Here is a 17,142-nt window from a genome sequence, read left to right on the forward strand (position 1 = left end):
CAACGACTTTTGCGACAAATCGATATAGACTCTTGTCACTTGGTCATGTCATATGCGCCCCAACCCACCTAAATCCGCCCCCCCTCCCCCACAGTTTAAGGTGCTAGAACCGGGCTGTGCAAGACTGCCACCGCCTAAACATACAGCTTCCGCACCTGGAACTCCTGCTAGTCAGCCTAAACACTCGGCCCTCAACCTTCGTCAGGCTCGGGCCTGGGATGCCCTTCAACATATGGCCCGATTCTGTCACTCGAGATTACGACGCTCTTAAGTCGCTTGACGGTGATGGACATCGACATGTGCCAGAAACGCCTCGCCATGGTCTCTTGACCCTCCTCAGCTATCCCCGACAACGATACTCGCATCGTCGCCAGGTCAGCCTTTCGAGACTGCGAACACGCAAAGCCTTCTGCTCAGCATCCGCAATCCTCCTCTTCACCATTGTCGGTTATTTGCTGCTCTCTCTCCCTATACCTTCCATTCGAGAACCTCCTTCCCAGACGAAGCCAACCTCAGACCCGCAAGATGAATTCACAACAGTCCCATTGGGTAAATCGACCGCGCGCTTTAATAGAGAGTTCTTCTGGTGGGAGCAGTTTCCAACGTGAGCCTCTACCATCCTATTTCTGCCCCCACACTGACATAAACCTACTTAGTTTACACGGTTTCTTTCGAGGCCACAATAGTATCGTCCCCTTGAACGAATACCTTCCTGAACAGCAACATGTGCAGGAAGAATCCCTCCACTCGAACTCCACCTCAACCACTGTGCCTCCCTTGACCCAAGTCCGTCTTCCTTTGACCGATACCTTTCAGCCTTGCTACTTGGATGAGCAAAGGGAAATTCTCCCTCCACCAATCTCGGCATATCAAGGCTTGCCACAGGGCTTCCCTGCTCCCTTGCTGGGCTCCCAAGACGAATTAGGCTTTGAACCAGTTTGCTATGACCGAGTCAATCGCTTCGCCTCATACGGCTATGGCTTCACCAAAGCCCAAGGTGGTCTCGGCATCGAGCTCAAAGGTGACAATGCCGGTCTCAACAGTGTCCTCGGTCGCGATTTCACCAAGGTCCAGTGGAACGACGCCCAGCAGCGATGTTTGTCTACCAACCGCCACAACCTCACCTCCCGAACCGCATTTGTCATTCGCACCTGGCACAGCTATCAATATACTGAGCATGACATCTTGATGTTACGCGCCATCGTCAGCGAGCTGGCCTTGTCCTCTGGCGGCCAGTATACCGTCCACTTTCTCATCCACGTCCAGGATGAATCCTTGCCCATATGGACCTCACAGACAGTCTACGATCAAGTGCTGAGAGAAAGTCTGCCTCCAGAATTCCATGGCATGGGTACGCTCTGGTCCGTCCCCCAGATGATGACTGTTTACCCTCCGCCATTCCCCGACTCCATTGTCAATTTCTCTGGAGGTGAAATTTATGAGGCTTATCGCTCCCTTCACTTTCCCTTCCAACACTTTGCCACAAATCATCCCGAGTATGACTACTTCTGGCACTGGGAAATGGACATTCGTGTCACTGGACACTACCAGCAGCTGCTTCATCAAATCGCCACCTGGGCTGATGAGCAGCCTCAACATTTGGCCTGGGAAAGGGCCTCTCGCTTCTTTGTTCCCTCGCTGTTTAACAATTCTTACGCCGAGTACGCTCAAGCCGTTGCCGAAGACGTACGAAGCTCTGGAAAGGATCCAATCTCCGGACCGCAGTTGGCCCAGGAAACGCTCTTGGACGTCCCTGAACAAGCAGCTTCCCACTCAAGCGACGGTATCACCGACCTCATCACATTCGATCCGCTCTTCGACCCATCCAAAAGTCGATGGGCGTTCCGTGATGACATCACCGGATACCATGTCGAAAAGAATGGCGACAACCGACCTCCAACTCGCGCGGCATTGATCACTGCGTCACGCCTCTCACGTCGTTTGCTTGTACTCATGCATAACGAGACCTATCTGAACAAGCACACCATGTTTCCCGAGATGTATCCCGCATCAATCGCACTGCATTATGGTTTGAAAGCCGTCTATGCCCCTCTTCCGGTCTACTTCGACCGTGACTGGCCCGCAGATCACGCGAACGAGATCTTCAATAATGCACCTGTCGGTTCTGAGGGTCAAGATGCAGGCATGGACCATGGCAATGGGTTCTTCCACGGGCCGGGCGGCAGCGTCTTCGGTCCAGGAGAACATGTCTTTCGAGGTTCGACCTATTACTCAAATGCCATGTTTGCTGGCTATCTGTGGCGACGATGGCTAGGCAGAGAAAACCGTAACGGCGAGATTGCCTGGGAACTCGGTAAAGGTGGTGGCAGGATGTGTTTGCCCATGATGATCCTGCACCCCATCAAATCCGAGTGATGATGCTACAGGACAGGTGGTGACATTGTATTGTACCTGATTCATGGCCATGGCCGTTGTGCCCGCCTTGATGATTGCACCACGAGGCCTTCTGTCAAAGGCATCTCCTTGGGACAATGCAGTCATACCAACAAGACCAGTCAACCAGCAAACTCCGATTGTCAGAAGCAGACCATATATATATCTCCTTTCTAGGCAGGACTTGGACCAAGCTGAAACTTGTATAAAGAATTCCACTGGAAACCTCCTGAATTCCTCGCAGCCATCATCACCGAGACAAATTCCAAGATTAATCGTCAAATACTCGACCAACATGGACGCATACACAAGGAAAACCAAGCTTATGGACGTCATGGCGGCCCACTGGAGAAGGTACAACTTTGTCTTGACGACGGACCCGAAGCGCATGCCGCCAGAGCAACTCAATACGCTGCTCGAGTCAAAGAGTTCGGTGGAGAAGAGATACCCGACCCAGAAGCTCGACTCGATCATGCAACATAGCTTGATTTTTGCCCTGCTTATGAGAGGTGGTGGCCACGGCAACCGCAGCCGCTTGATTGGCTTTGCTCGCTTCCTGACCAACCAAGTCACCGTAGCATTTTTCGAAGAACTCGTCCTGCTGCCCGAGTGCCACGATCTTGGTATCATCCCTTGGATGGGTCATTGTATGAATGAATATTTCGAGGCAATGGGTGTTGAGGCTGTCGTGGCTGTCGTCGACACTGACACCGACGAAGAAGTTCTTCTCCGCCGTCATTTGAACATGCACCCCGTGGGGGCTGAGAGCAGAGTTGAGTTGATCAAGCTTCCTCCACAAGCTTAGATCTATAGTCTAGAGGCGCGTGCCAGACGAACTTGGTTTTGAGAAATTCATAGTCTTTCTGATCGTAAAGTACACCTTCTGAATAGAACTTCTGAATCTCCCAGCATGTCTGCTGTTCTATTACTTTTGACACTTGTGTGACATGGTACTTCCACATACTATGCTTTTTCCTCCACATGTTTCCCTCCTTCCTCCTCGTCGTCTTCCTTGACTTTGGTCCACATGACGGCACCACCGCCGATGTTTCTCTCTCGCAACGGATTTCGCAGCCGGGTTCCATTTGGGACACCTGTCCCGGCCGAGGAATCTTCGCCTGAGGTTCCAGGCACATCGATAAATTCGACATCAGGACACGCCCCAACCAGCAGCTCAAATCCGCACCGTTGATAAAACCTCTCAGTGCCTTTGGCCCCAATGACCACCGCTGGTAGTCCATCCGCCTTTGCTCTCTCCAACCCCCAAGCCACCAGTGTACGACCAATACCCTTTTTTTGGTCCGGTGGATTCACCGCAAGGACATCCAGTTCCCAGTGGTTTCGTCGGTAGGGAGGTTCAGAAAAAAAGTGGCTGATGAAGGGGTAAAGAGAGGGAGCAAAGTTCCACTTGGTCAATGGTGTTGGGTCACTGGGCGTGGGCTGACGCTGGGCGCGGTTAGGAAAGAGGAACCGCTGGATTGAATTGAACAAGGTGACGATTTTGACAATGGATCGTCCTGAATAACGGCAAAATCAGGTCAGCTGGCTACTCAATGCAAGACTGTACATGTTGAATGACAGCAATTCAAGGTCGAGAGAGAGAGAGAGAGGTTTGTCAGATCGAGTGACATATAACCAACACTTGGGATCTACTCACTGGGATCCCACCATCTCACCCCCCAAAGAGACTCTGCGCCCAGACCAGCTTTGCTCCAATGGGCAACACCCGTGAGTCGCTGGGAGCCAAGAGCCTCGTCTTGTTCGTAGCTGACAATCCAGATTCTATTGTAATCCCACCACCATTGAGAGATCTGTTGTCCCCACGCCCGTAGATGGTCAGCGGGATACTGCTGGCGGTGGGGGAAAATGTGGGCATGGAGCTCTTCGTTATAGAAGCTAGCAGCGATGATCTCAGTGATGCGATTGAGATCTGAGTAGCGTGCTACACGTATAGGCATGATTTTCAGGTCTGGTGGAGACGAAATAGAGGCGACGTATCTTATGGAGGAAGGTAATAGAGGAAGGAGCGCCCAAGGTGTCGATGATCAGTTGGGCATTTGCCACCAACAATGCACCATGTTGCCTGGTTTTTGACGGAAAGCTACGAGTCCAGGCGTCGTTTTTGGAGCTGATCCAATGAAGTGCCATATCCGATCATGATCCATTTTACATCTCTGGAGTCGGTGGATTGGATTCATGTGTATACAGTAAATTAGTGTGAACATACCCATAGCTGACCAGCCTGAACCTAGCCGAGAGAGGCGAGATGGGTACATGTAATGGAGGCACGGATGCCCGAGGGCCACTCCTTCCTTATGTTAGGGATGTTCTTTAATCGAAACGTACCTGCATCATTATACTTTTAGGGGGGGAGGAGCGACCCTGGCTTCACCCATATGCATTCCAACAGGGAAGCCACAGAATGTCAGAGACTCACGTGTTGGGTGGTCCTCACGTGGATTGACACATATATGCATTCAACGTCGCCATAAGCCAATGCTTAAAGTGTCTACGAGTGATGATCAAGATTGATGTCAACATGGCATCATTCCTCGAGATTCTGGACAAGATCCCAAAAGACTCATCTCAATCACGCTTCCTATTGACGTACTTATTTCGGAAACTCGATGTGTTGGCACGCAAGAGGCCAGGACCCAGGCGTCGACTCCATCTGCGCCTAACAAGTCACTCCCGCCGCTACAGATGCGTGACGGAGCATGATAGATACATGTCGCCAATATCTCATCACTCACTACTGTCGTGCTAGTCTTGGTTGATCACGCTTGGACTTTTAGTTGAGTTTCGCGTAACCGAGCTTACCGAGGCTGGACTGAGCATTGGCCCTTTGGCTGAATCTGTTCAAGCGCGTCTACAGGAGCCATATACCCTGTTCCCCCTTGCATAAAAGCCTGAGAGTCTTGGGGCTTTTCATCCCACTCCAAGACCCTCTTCGTCCACTATCGTGCTACCATGAACCCTTCTCTTATCTGCCCATGTCTTTTTAGCCCTGCTGGCGGTCGCTCCTTGGAAACATCTCACCACCCACCCCAGTTGAAATCACATCCAAATTTTCCTTTTTCCCCGGAGAGCAATTGCCCAATCCTGTAGGCCATGGCCCACTGCTAGACTCTAGGATACGAGGATGTGCTTACGCGGCTCTTCTATCTATTGTACGTCCTCTTGATTGTTCTAAGTACGCGAAGACGGGCATGGCGCAAAAATCATGAGCCCAACGACAAAAGTAAACCACCCTGTGCTCTATATGTCTTTTATCTCAAATCTACTGAGTCCTTGGGACCAGATGTTGGGGGTGGTATTGTGCCTAAATATGTATGCACCTGTCATAGGAAGTCAAACTAGCAATGTCCACCCGGAGAGACAGTCTGTACTCCGTAGGCGCCTCGGGCCTACAGCACGGCAACTCCAGTGGGGCCGGTGCGCTAGGAGGCGGACCAAAAGGCCTCGGGCCGTAAAGAGACTTGGACAGCGAAACTTCCCTAGGTCCCGGCGCTCTTTAGCTTGCCCCAAGGCTTAAATCGTCGTTGGTTCACTGACTTTGTAGGACCTCCGGGCATCAAGATACCAGCTTCAATGCCTGGGATCCTCCATAAGGTGCTGTACATTCTCTCGACTTGATGCGCTCCTCTCCCAAAATGTCACTCCGGGCCCAATGTATACCCTCGCTACAGGAGTCTAGAATTCTGTCCAAGAGCTATATAGAAGGTTATTCCCTGCTAGAGATGCTGGGTGCTGCATCTATTGTCGCATTCTCGATGCTTGAATCATTGCATACTGGGTGCACTTGACCAAAGAATCGACTTATGTATCATCCTGTATCTTCCAGGGTCCGCGTTTCTCTACGTTGAGCTGGCCGACCTGGATGGAGAGTGACCCTTGAATGCTGTAATTAGCTACTAGGGAGCTGGACCTCGATAAGTCTCTTCCAGGTACCTCATGTAGCAGCTAAAATACCACCTAATGCTCCTCAGGGCATGGATCATGATTCACCCTTCGGCCGCAAGTCCATGTCTTTGACTTAGTGATCCAGGACTAGACCAGCTGTTCATGTTCCTGCTTCAGGGTTAAGACAGGGCCCTTCTATCACGGACCCTCTTCCCTGTGTTGAACTTGCATTGCCACATTGCATACTATACTATATGCCATGTTGACCCGCATCCGAATGTCACCTCCCATCCATGACCCTGCATCAAAACGGTGCTGTCGCCATAGGACGTTGACAGCCTCCTTTTGAATTGCAGAAGACACACGTCCCCGCTAAGCGTGCGGCACCAATCCCCCGGAGGAAAACGACTGCTGTTGGAATTCGTGACTTTTGCATCCTTTTTCCGTCAGTAAACCCCCGTGACGACCATAGCGGTGCCTGGGGACAGTTGCAATACACAGGCTCTTAGAGCCATCCATATAGAATCCTTCTAATGTAACAAGGCTAATTTTACAACAACAGCAATCACACGTTTTGTCCGTCTGTATGGTGAGCTCCGGTGGAGATGGCCATAGGGTGACCGTCTGGACCGACGCCATCCGCCATCCTCTCGTAACGCACGTGCCAATCTACGTCCTTTCGAATGATCCTCGCCTCGCTGTTGACACTTTCCTGTGATCCGGAGCGGCCATCTGTATCGTTAGATCGCGAATGTGAGCGATATGCTGACGTGTTGTTATAAGCGTGGTCCGGGCGGAATGTGACGGGCTGTCTCATGTCGTGGATCTCGTCTCCGCGTTCGTCGTTCATTGTGCCTCCTCCATTCTTGCTGATCTGCGACCGGTTCAGCGAGGTCAGTGGAATGTCTTTTTTGCTCCGCGGATTTTCTCCCGACCCTCCTGTGTATCCATGCGACATCGAAGTCTGCATCCACGTCCCTCCCATGCTCGTGCTGAATTTGCGTAGCCAACGGTGTAGTGCCGGTAGCGCCGATGTCACAATCGCTGTTACTAGTTGCACTTGCTGGTACACCGTAGGCGTGGATAGATCGACGCCAGGTGTGTCCGAGTTCACTGCATCGTCGATCGCTCCAACGTGCAAGCCGATGAGAATAATAAGACTGCCCCAATTAGTGATTTGTCCGCTCTGCGAGGATCATTATACTCTTACAGAAGCCTGGGCGCAAAAGACCATATGACAGAAATCTTACGATGGAGCTTCATCTGCAGTGGCATAACCACAGCGATCGCAAGGATGAAGATGCCGACCTCGGTGACGGCATCGACGGCGGCAACCGCTGTCCAGCGCCCGGTCTATACACGTGTTAGCTTCGTTGTAGTCTTTGCACTCCAGTGTCTGTGCGTACCATGCCTGAACAGAAAGAAGTGTTGTATCCAATCTGATGGAAAGAATCGCAGCTCACTGTGACCGCAATGATGGATCCGACAGCCCAAAGACCGCACAATGCCGCTGCTATGTCACAAACTAGAAGGTGTTTTTTCATGCTCAGGCTGAATAGCCTTCGACACAACGCCACAACAGAGATTTTGGTAAAGGCCAGAGTCAAGAAGAAGAGGACGTTGGTGCCAATGGTCAACTAGAATCGCGATTTAGCTTTAAAGTTTACCAAATATAGAGTCCACTTACGTTCCCAATTGAACGGGCATCGGATTCAGAAACTTCGAGATATGATCGTCCTAGACCATGTGAGACAGAGACAAAGACCAGGACGTATTCCAGCACGCCGGTAAGCTAACAATCGGAAGGCTCAGTCCGTGTAACAGTGGCGGGGTGGAATGGTTCTCACCGATGCAGCAATGGCAAACCAGTCATCCAAGCCCAGATCTCTTCGAGTGACAATTCCTCGCAGAGTCAGGACCATGGGCACGTAGATACAGCAGATGATGGATACCACGAGGATGATGCCTCTATGGTCTTCATCTGAGATGACGAACAGTCGATTCTCCGACGCATTTGGTGAATCCATGGCTACAGGACTTCGAGGCGAGGCTCTCCTGACAGAAGATGTTCTGACCGAGCAGAACAGAGAGTCACAAGGCCATTCAAGAGCAGCGAGAGTGGGACGGTAAATACTCTCTCACAGAGTACTGTATCTGTTTGTGAGCATCGGTGTGATATGTGCGATCAAAAACCTGCACCAGCCTCAAACAGACCCTTGACACCTAGAGAAAACCCCCGTGGGAATCGATGCAACTTGGGACCCATTCTCGATGCACGAAGAGTCTGAATGGGCACGGCGCTCAGCTCTCTCGTGGAGGACCCCTGCCCTTCGCAAATCGTTGGCTGAGTATGCATAATCATCATTGGTGTAACCACTGTTCCGATGTCTTGTAAGTTCTGGGAAGCTTGGTCCTCCAAGGACCGGGACACCCGCCAGTGGGCGACGCCACGGTTGGGATGACTGCAGATGGCTGGAGACCACAGGAGTCGGAGCAGGCCACATGCATTGAACTTGTTCCTCTCCTAATTAGCAGGCCTCCTAGTAGGCCTCCTATCAGAATCACCGTACCGAACATGCCACCAGGGTTTCGGTCAAAGAGAAGACTAGACGTCTGGGCGTCTGGGGCCCGATGAAGAGACAATGGATTGTGGTTGACTTGGCCTTCATGCATTCTCACCCACGGGCGCACTAACTTAGGGTGGTGCTTGTGGTGCTTGTCCAAACTGGAGTCTCTACGCAAGCTTGTCGATTTATAGTAACGATCGCCCATCGGATATGGCGCCAGTGACAAAGTTTCCACTACGGCCCGCCATCCGGAGCAGCGTAGTGCAGGGTGCCCTTGTCCTTTGGTCTTCAAGGAGCATTGGAATGGCTCCTCCTATCTGCAATTCGCTGGGATGTCCCCTCCACGCTTGAAGCATTCGTTGCATTCCCTCCAGACAGTTTGCATCCGGCGGGCAGATTAAAAAATGGCCTAGGATGCGCTTGCAAGTACTCCGTACAGTAACCGCCGCCATCAACAACGAACTGTGGGACTGTCCAGGACTCTGTCAATGGCCAAAGATACAATCCCTGGCGCAATCATCTGCATGAAATTTGCTTCCCGAAGGGTCTGTCACGCCTGTAAGGCTCATTGATTCTCATCAAGCCAAAGGTGGATCCCTTGCAGCAAAGGCCACGACATCCACAGAGATAGTTCCATCCTCTATATGCGAATGTAGCTAGGCGTACCTACCCGTCCCACGTGTGGTTGGTGCCACACGATCTTGACCTTTTACCGAAGGGTTCTCACTTTGACTCTTTGTTTCCTCTACCTCCCGTGTTCTTGTACATTCCTTCTTTCCACCTTGTTCTACAGAGTCACTCAATCCTCGTCGTGTCTGTACTCATCAAAATGAACAAATCAATCGACGCTGTGACTTCCAACCATGATGCCGTCGCCGACTCCAGCAGCGATCTGCTGGATGAGAAGCGAGGCACGGTCAAGGATACGGAGGACATGAAGCGTATGGGAAAGCAGCAGCTGTTCAGAGTAAGTCGTCCCCGGACTAAAGTCCTCCAGACTGTGCATCGTTGACAGTATACAGCGTAACTTCGGCTTCCTCTCTATATTCGGCTTTGCGATGATCTTGATGAGCACATGGCAAGCTCTGTTAGGGTAAGATTCTGGCCTCATGCACACACTTTGGTTGGGAACAATATGATACTGATATTTCATATAGTGTCGCCGCCTTTGGTCTTGGAAATGGTGGAACCGCCGGTCTCATCTACCTATACATTATCGTGGTAATCTTCTTTGGTATGGTCAACATATCCATGGCCGAAATGGCATCAATGGCTCCCACTGCAGGTAAGGACATATCTCCACTAGGACAGTGTTGATTTACCCCCAATAATCTTCATCTGACGACGTCCTCGTTCATTGTGCAACCGCTGACTTGATACTTCGTCCAGGTGGACAGTACCATTGGATCTCCGAGTTTGCGCCACGAAGCTATCAAAAAGGTCTCTCCTTCTTGGTGGGCTGGCTATGCTCATTGGGCTGGCAAAGTGGTGTGTCGATTGGTTGTTTCCTCGCTGCCACTGAGATTCAGGGCTTGATCGTCCTCAATAACGACGACTATGTCTATGAAAGATGGCACGGAACACTTCTCACCATTGCGGTTGTCCTGTTCGTAGCTTTCTTCAATACCTTCCTGGCCCAACATCTCCCACTTGTTGAAGGATTGGTGCTGTGCTTGCATCTGGGAGGTTTCATCTGCATCTTGGTGCCTCTGTGGGTACTCGGCCCCCGAGGAGATTCACACGAGATATGGACGACTTTCTCGGACGAAGGCGGCTGGGGCTCAAGTAAGTCGTCGCCACTGCTCATCTCGCCAGGTCACTAATCTTGCATTAGCTGGTCTCGCAACTCTGGTCGGCATAATTACACCAGTCACAGCATTCCTCGGAGCTGATGCTGCTGTGCATATGTCGGAAGAACTGAAGGATGCATCCAAAACCCTCCCACGGGTGATGATCTCAACTTCGGTCGTCAACGGAGCTTTGGGATTCGTTATGCTTATGTGAGTATCGTGTGCCATCCGAACGCCGAGCTTGGCTAATGACTTGATAGTACCTTTTGCTGTATGTTTGTACAGAGTATCGGCTCTGCTATCGATAGAGCGACGACTCACCTGAGAAAGACGACTGACCTTTGTGCACAGATACCCTGGGAGACCTTGAGGAAGTCCTTTCCACACCCACGGGCTACCCATTCATCCAAGTGTTCTACAATGCAACTGGTTCCAAGGGTGGTGCAACGGCAATGTCTTGCATTTTGGTTGTGTCTGCCATCGCCAATGGCATGACCAACATGGCTACGGCCTCACGTCAACTGTTTGCTTTTGCTCGAGATGGCGGCGTTCCATGCCACAAGTGGTTCGCAAGTGTATCGCCTCGACTGCAAATTCCGATGAATGGTAAGTGACGTGTCCACCTAGGTGTTTTTTCTTGCGCGTTGGCTTGCTGACGGATATAGCCATCTTGTTCACCATTAGCTTCTCGGTGTTGTTCTCCCTGGTCAACATCGGATCGACAGTCGCATTCAACCAAATCCTGTCGCTTGGTCTGGCATCACTGTTGTCGTCGTACTTCATCTCAATCTTCTGCCTGTTTCTTCGCAGACTCCGCGGCCAGACTTTACTGCCATCGGCATTCAGCCTGGGAAAATTTGGAATTCCCATCAACATTGGCAGCCTTGCCTTCTTGGCTCTCGCCTTTACCATGAGTTTCTTTCCAGGAGGGAGCAACCCAACCGTTGAATCGATGAACTGGTCTTCTTTGGCATTCGGAGGCACTTTGATCCTTGGCGGGATCTACTACGTCGGCTGGGCAAGGCACCATTACGTAGGCCCTGTTGAATATGTGAGGAAGAGTGATTGAGCACCTTGCTGGTTCTCACCAACAATTGCGTATGTCTTGGGAGCGGCGTTCCCGCAGCAGCCCCGGCCATGTCGAGGCCAGCTCCGGACCTCCGGAGTTTGAACAGAAACCATATCGCCAATTGCTCATCACCGAGCATTGGCGGCTGTAAAGATGCCAGGACGGTTCATTGTGCCGCAACTGGTCACTTGTTGTAGAAATTGAGAAAGCATAAGTGGTCACTCGCTTGCTGTTAATCATTCTTCTCTTTAGACAATCATGCGAACATCGCCTTTTCATGCAAGGTGAGTGTTATGTTCTGGTTGCAAAAAGTTTCATCGAGTCACTGCCTATCAGTGACAGCGCCCATTAGAATAGAAGCAAAATTCATCAAGGGCATTACTCAGTACATTGGTGCCCCTCGGCCCGCTCCCCTCTAACCTCTCCCCGCCTGCTCGCCCTAAGGCAGCCCGGGGCATCTGATCGAGGCCGAGGGGCTCCCTCGTGGGGCAATCACGTGATTGACAAGGCTACCAAAAGCTTTTTCTAGGATATCAAAACATCCCGCTCTGTGACCTGCAGATGCTACCCTGAAATTTGATTTCTACCGTCATAGGCCGACAGGCTGGAAATATCTTCAAGATGGTTCAGACGGTACAGATTGCCCACATGCCGCCGGACCTGGTCCTGCATGTTGGCCTGTATCGCGATCTGACGAATGCCGGGTTTCTAAGAGACCAACTTCTAGCCGGCAATGCGGAATTTGAATATGCTTTCATTGACGCAAGTATGGTATGCGACCGATCCCTGGGTCATATTTGAGATGCCAGGCTAATCCCAACTGTCACTAGATTGTTTCCACAAAACATGTGCTCGCTGCGACCTTTCGGACGCTCAATGATTATCTGAACGAACGACTCAAGTCTAGGAACGTTCACTCAGAGATCGTCTTTGCTCTCAGCCCCAACAACAACGTATGTTTTTACAATTTCTTCTCAATGTTCAAGGATTGAGCCGCTGACCGAGTTCAGATTGGGGAGGCATTCCGTAGATTCGGTATCAGTGAGACCACCAAGAATTTGCTGGTTATTAAAGTCGCCACCAGCCCCGCCGTCACCTTGGAAAGCGTTACCAGCCATCTCAATGAACACATCAAAGGCACGCAAGTCGTGTTTGACGACGCCTCGTTCAATTCTCTGTCAGACATTGGTCGCATCAAGAAAGTCTACAAGTTGACGTCGCCAACATCAGGCAAGGTCAACGGGGTTGCCAACCGTGTCCAAGGTGCTGGGGAGAGGCATCTTGATTTTCTTGAAAGCCAGATATTGGGATCGATCGCTCTCCGGGGCGCAACCTAGTGATTATGGTCCTTTGGTCACCAAGAAGTCGGACAGTTTCGACGTCTCGGCTCCCTCCACATGTTGAACATGTGCACTGGAAATAGGGACTCTAGCCAGGAACTTCGGCTCGGTAGTTCAATTTTTGCATCACAAAGAATTCTCGGATACGGCCGGTTGTGATAAATACTGTGCACATTTACATGATCCACTGTGCCACTTCAGGCGATCCCGGATCATGACCTGAGCTTGCGGCGTTTTGACACTGGTGGTGGATGGGATCAGGCCCGAGACCTCTCGGTCTGGACGGCAATGACCGTGTTTGAATCCATCCTATGTACATGGCATGCAGATGGGGTTGCGGGTTGATTGGACTGCATAGTGCAACCCGCCTTTGCCGCGCGAAACAATGACCTTCTGTGGGCGGAAGTATGATACCCGAAGATATCTGCTCTGGGCACTTTAAGCTGATGATCACGTCGGACCTCAAGCCGAGAATCCAATCGCAGTGGATAACGAGTGATTCACACAGAGCCAACTCAACATAGTCACAGTAATGCAAAAGGACTTTGTGACCTGGAGCGGCATTTCAGTCAGCATCGCATTCATTTCCCACGTGGCTCGTAAAATGTACTCCGTATGTACGGAGTGTTCGTATACAGGGAAACAAGCAAGGTGGCGAATAGGGGGACATTCTTCTCTGAGATTCATAGTATTGTACAGCAAGTAAGAACTAGGATCTCCACACTATGAGGCCCCCATTTGTTCTGAATCAGTGACACCAAGCCAAACCTCGTGGACTCGTGGGCGGTCACGGGTCAATTTGCATGATTCCAATCAAAAGAGAGGGGTCCTTTCGGCAGTTTTCAGAAAGGATCAGCCTGGGAGCTGTCTGCAAGTGCAAGTGTGTGAGGCTCATCAATCAACTGCCGAAGCAACATAGTAGCATCATAGTTGCTGCCAAGGGAACGCAGCCCTCCCATTGACATCGAAAAACTCCACTCCAACAAAGCCGTTTGTAACGGCAGATGCAATTCGTAGTTGGTCTAATAGGTCTTGTTCCAATCTTTCCTGGGTTCCAGAAGAACAATATCCTTCTTTTCTCTTGGGCATCGTGCAAAAGTGTTGAGTGAGGTAATCCACCACTCAACGTGCAATTGTGCGACATGCCTGAGGTATAGAGACCCCTTTAGCCAAACAGGTCTCGGAGTAGAGTGGTATGGTCCGGTAGCTCATTCTACACGGTGGTCATCAGATTACTGCAGTGTCTTTGGACCAGTGTCAGCAAAGGCAATCAAGTTTGTGTACAACCAGGATTCCCATTCACTCTAAGCGACCCTTTCCCCAAAACATGATCGCCGCCCATCCGCACCGCTTTGCGTTAATTAAGCACCCTGGCAAAAGCCAAGGTCAGCCAGCCAGCCTTGGGACCAGTGTGATTGAATATCGACTACATCATGTGGCTACTGAGCATTAGCTGGGCTTCTTGGCTCCGCTCACCACCCCAGACAAGCCCCGCCACTCCGGATTTTTCGAGAGCTTTGCTCCATCAAGATCAACCTTGAGAAGACTTCTGCAACCCAGACAAGGCAATGGACCAGAATTGGCACTCATGGCCCTTCAGGCAGGAATCTTTCATCCACATGCCGTCTCGAGCTCCCGAAGATCTCGACTCAGGGTGCTGCTTCCGGCGGGGGGTTGAGCATGCCTATCAGGCCCCTGTGGAGTTCTCATCAAGCGATACGCATTAGCTGGCCACCTGGGTCGACAGCGATGATTGCTGGACATGCTCGACCGGGGATTGTGGACGTGGGGCCAGTGAATATGGGGAAATCAATCCGGCCGACAGGGTTAGACGGTGTATACAAGATCCAGGCTTCGCCTCACATTTTATCCATCAACAGAGGTCCTGCTCTTTTCACTTTGAGCTCATCAGCCTTGTAATCGAGTTCGACAACCTCTTTAATCGTCGATTCATTCAGCCCACCATGGAGACCACGGCACCTATCAAAGCCTCATCCTTTGATCACTTGGAACTCGATCCAAACAAGGAGAGTGAAGGCTCTGCCGACGAGATTGAATGGACAGAAGCGGAAGAAACTTTGATCAGAAGAAAGATTGATCGTCGAATCGTCCCCGTGGTCACTGTTCTGTAGGTCAATCTTTTAGTTATTTGCTCTATTGTCGCCATTGTCCCGTTGCAGAAATGCGCTACCTCAAACGTTCGGCAACAATGACTAAGATGTGATTCTCCAGATATCTGTTCTGCTTCCTGGACCGTGCAAATATTGGAAATGCTCGCATCCAAGGAATGGCGGTCGACCTCCACCTGGTTGGATACCGATTCAACTGGGCGCTGAGTGTCTTTTACATCGTTTATCTCCTGGTCGAAGTCCCCTCCAACATTCTGCTCAAGTATATCGGTCCTCGAATCTATATTCCACTGCTCGTTTTCGGCTTTGGCTTCGTCTCAATCTGCACCGCCTTTGTCAAGAACTTCGCTCAGCTTTGCGTCGCTCGAGCCTTTTTGGGTGTCTTCGAAGGTGGCACCATGCCTGGTATTGCCTTTTACCTGTCTACATTCTACAAGAGAAGAGAGTTGTACTTCCGAATTGGTATCTTCATCTCGGCTGCCTCGATTGCAGGTGCTTTCGGTGGTTTGTTCGCGACTGCTCTCTCGTACGCTGTTCATCATCCCCATTAATTAATGCCACTATTAACATTGTCTAGACGTATTCCACGATGGGGTACCGAATCGACACCTATTCACACGTAAGTAAAAGCATCTGTGGATTCATTTTGAGCAGCAGCTGACCTTCTGGACCAGATGGAGAAATATTTTCTTCTTTGAAGGAGTTGTAAGTCATAGTAAACTCCTGCTCCCCTCTGCTATGGATGCTGACTGCTAGCTAGCTCACTGTTATCTTTGCTGCCCTCGCTCCACTAGTCATGCCGTCGAACCCTCAGACGTGCAAATTTCTGACCGAGAAAGAGCGATACATCGCCAATGAGAGATTGATCCGTGAACACCGAGCTGTAAGCAGCCGATGCAACCTCCCCGACAAGACTATCTCACTGACCGAAACCTTAGGACCCACACGAGATTGTTCAATGGAAGCACATTAAGGCGGCCATCTTCAACATCAACAACAACGTTGCCGCCATGGGCTTCTTCATGATCAACATCACAGTCCAAGGATTGTCCATCTTCATGCCCACCATTCTCAACGACCTCGGATGGACCGCAACCAAGGCTCAGCTTTACTCAGTTCCACCATATGTGTGTGCATGTCTTTGCGCCATTCTCATTGCCTACATTAGCGACAAGACCCGCAGGCGAGGCATCTATTTGGCATGCGCCACAGCTCTTCCCATTACCGGCTTCTCCATTCTGAGATGGAACACCAATGCCAATGTCCGTTACATGGCTGTTTACTTCATCACCGTCGGCGCATTCCCCGGTGGTCCAGGATTCATGTCCTGGGGTATCAATAGTGAGTGTTCTGACCCGTTGTCCACGCTTATATACTGACGACGCCTAGACTCCTCCGGTCCTGCGGTCAGAGCTGTAGCGACTGCTTGGATTGTTAGCGTGGGAACTTTGGGTGGAGTCCTTGCTACGTGAGTCACGTCCAAAAAAATGCAACGCGTGGAACTCTGCTGACCTGAACAGATGGACATATTTGGTACGGGATGCACCTCGCTACCCGATCGGCCACTCTATCAACCTGGGGGCCCAGATCATTGTTTTGTGTTTGGCAAGCTTCGGTATCGCATACAATCTCAGGGAGAACAGGTTGCGGGATGCAGGAAAGCGCAATCATCGTCTGGAGGGTCTGAATGAACAACAGAAGAGGGACCTGGGACACCACCATCCGGACTTCCGCTACATTCAATGATTCATTGATTCATGGCATGGCCGTACCCGTCAGGGATTATCGCCCGAGCAGTAGGCAGTTTACCCAGTTTGAAAACATGGGGAGCGAGTTTGTACCTAGTTGGATGATTCGAGAATGCATTTTGTTGAGCGACATTTGTCTGTAGAATAGCAATATATTGGCAGAGGCAAAATGACTCGAGGCCGACGGACGAGACATCGAACG

General features: G+C 50.9%; 6 protein-coding genes across 6 annotated transcripts; 5 read left to right on the forward strand and 1 right to left on the reverse strand.

The window, feature by feature from the left end:
• Positions 1 to 218: 218 nt before the first annotated feature.
• On the forward strand, positions 219 to 2,376 carry PV10_03482 (uncharacterized protein; the record flags this gene model as incomplete). The annotated part of the gene is made up of 2 exons (XM_016367937.1): positions 219 to 604; positions 657 to 2,376. 2 exons carry the CDS (start codon positions 219 to 221, stop codon positions 2,374 to 2,376), a joined length of 2,106 nt encoding a protein of 701 aa, XP_016227455.1.
• A 313-nt stretch (positions 2,377 to 2,689) lies between these two features.
• On the forward strand, positions 2,690 to 3,199 carry PV10_03483 (uncharacterized protein; the record flags this gene model as incomplete). The annotated part of the gene is made up of 1 exon (XM_016367938.1): positions 2,690 to 3,199. The coding sequence occupies one exon, from the start codon at positions 2,690 to 2,692 to the stop codon at positions 3,197 to 3,199; it is 510 nt and encodes a 169-aa protein (XP_016227456.1).
• A 3,663-nt stretch (positions 3,200 to 6,862) lies between these two features.
• On the reverse strand, positions 6,863 to 8,324 carry PV10_03484 (uncharacterized protein; the record flags this gene model as incomplete). Its single annotated transcript, XM_016367939.1, has 5 exons — positions 6,863 to 7,457; positions 7,508 to 7,650; positions 7,704 to 7,934; positions 7,985 to 8,089; positions 8,145 to 8,324. The coding sequence occupies 5 exons, from the start codon at positions 8,322 to 8,324 to the stop codon at positions 6,863 to 6,865; spliced, it is 1,254 nt and encodes a 417-aa protein (XP_016227457.1).
• A 1,298-nt stretch (positions 8,325 to 9,622) lies between these two features.
• On the forward strand, positions 9,623 to 11,962 carry PV10_03485 (uncharacterized protein). Its single transcript, XM_016367940.1, has 8 exons — positions 9,623 to 9,831; positions 9,887 to 9,957; positions 10,022 to 10,149; positions 10,254 to 10,649; positions 10,699 to 10,864; positions 10,915 to 10,925; positions 11,006 to 11,260; positions 11,320 to 11,962. The coding sequence occupies exons 1-8, from the start codon at positions 9,694 to 9,696 to the stop codon at positions 11,721 to 11,723; spliced, it is 1,569 nt and encodes a 522-aa protein (XP_016227458.1). The 5' UTR covers positions 9,623 to 9,693; the 3' UTR covers positions 11,724 to 11,962.
• A 331-nt stretch (positions 11,963 to 12,293) lies between these two features.
• PV10_03486 (uncharacterized protein) lies at positions 12,294 to 13,636 on the forward strand. Its single transcript, XM_016367941.1, has 3 exons — positions 12,294 to 12,494; positions 12,554 to 12,676; positions 12,734 to 13,636. Exons 1-3 carry the CDS (start codon positions 12,345 to 12,347, stop codon positions 13,058 to 13,060), a joined length of 600 nt encoding a protein of 199 aa, XP_016227459.1. The 5' UTR covers positions 12,294 to 12,344; the 3' UTR covers positions 13,061 to 13,636.
• Positions 13,637 to 15,027: 1,391 nt separating this feature from the next.
• On the forward strand, positions 15,028 to 17,109 carry PV10_03487 (uncharacterized protein; the record flags this gene model as incomplete). Its single annotated transcript, XM_016367942.1, has 8 exons — positions 15,028 to 15,191; positions 15,296 to 15,718; positions 15,770 to 15,811; positions 15,867 to 15,897; positions 15,953 to 16,075; positions 16,131 to 16,533; positions 16,582 to 16,660; positions 16,713 to 17,109. 8 exons carry the CDS (start codon positions 15,028 to 15,030, stop codon positions 16,936 to 16,938), a joined length of 1,491 nt encoding a protein of 496 aa, XP_016227460.1. The 3' UTR covers positions 16,939 to 17,109.
• Positions 17,110 to 17,142: the final 33 nt, after the last annotated feature.

Source organism: Exophiala mesophila (genome assembly GCF_000836275.1).
Source record: "Exophiala mesophila strain CBS 40295 unplaced genomic scaffold supercont1.2, whole genome shotgun sequence".
NCBI lineage: Eukaryota > Fungi > Ascomycota > Eurotiomycetes > Chaetothyriales > Herpotrichiellaceae > Exophiala > Exophiala mesophila.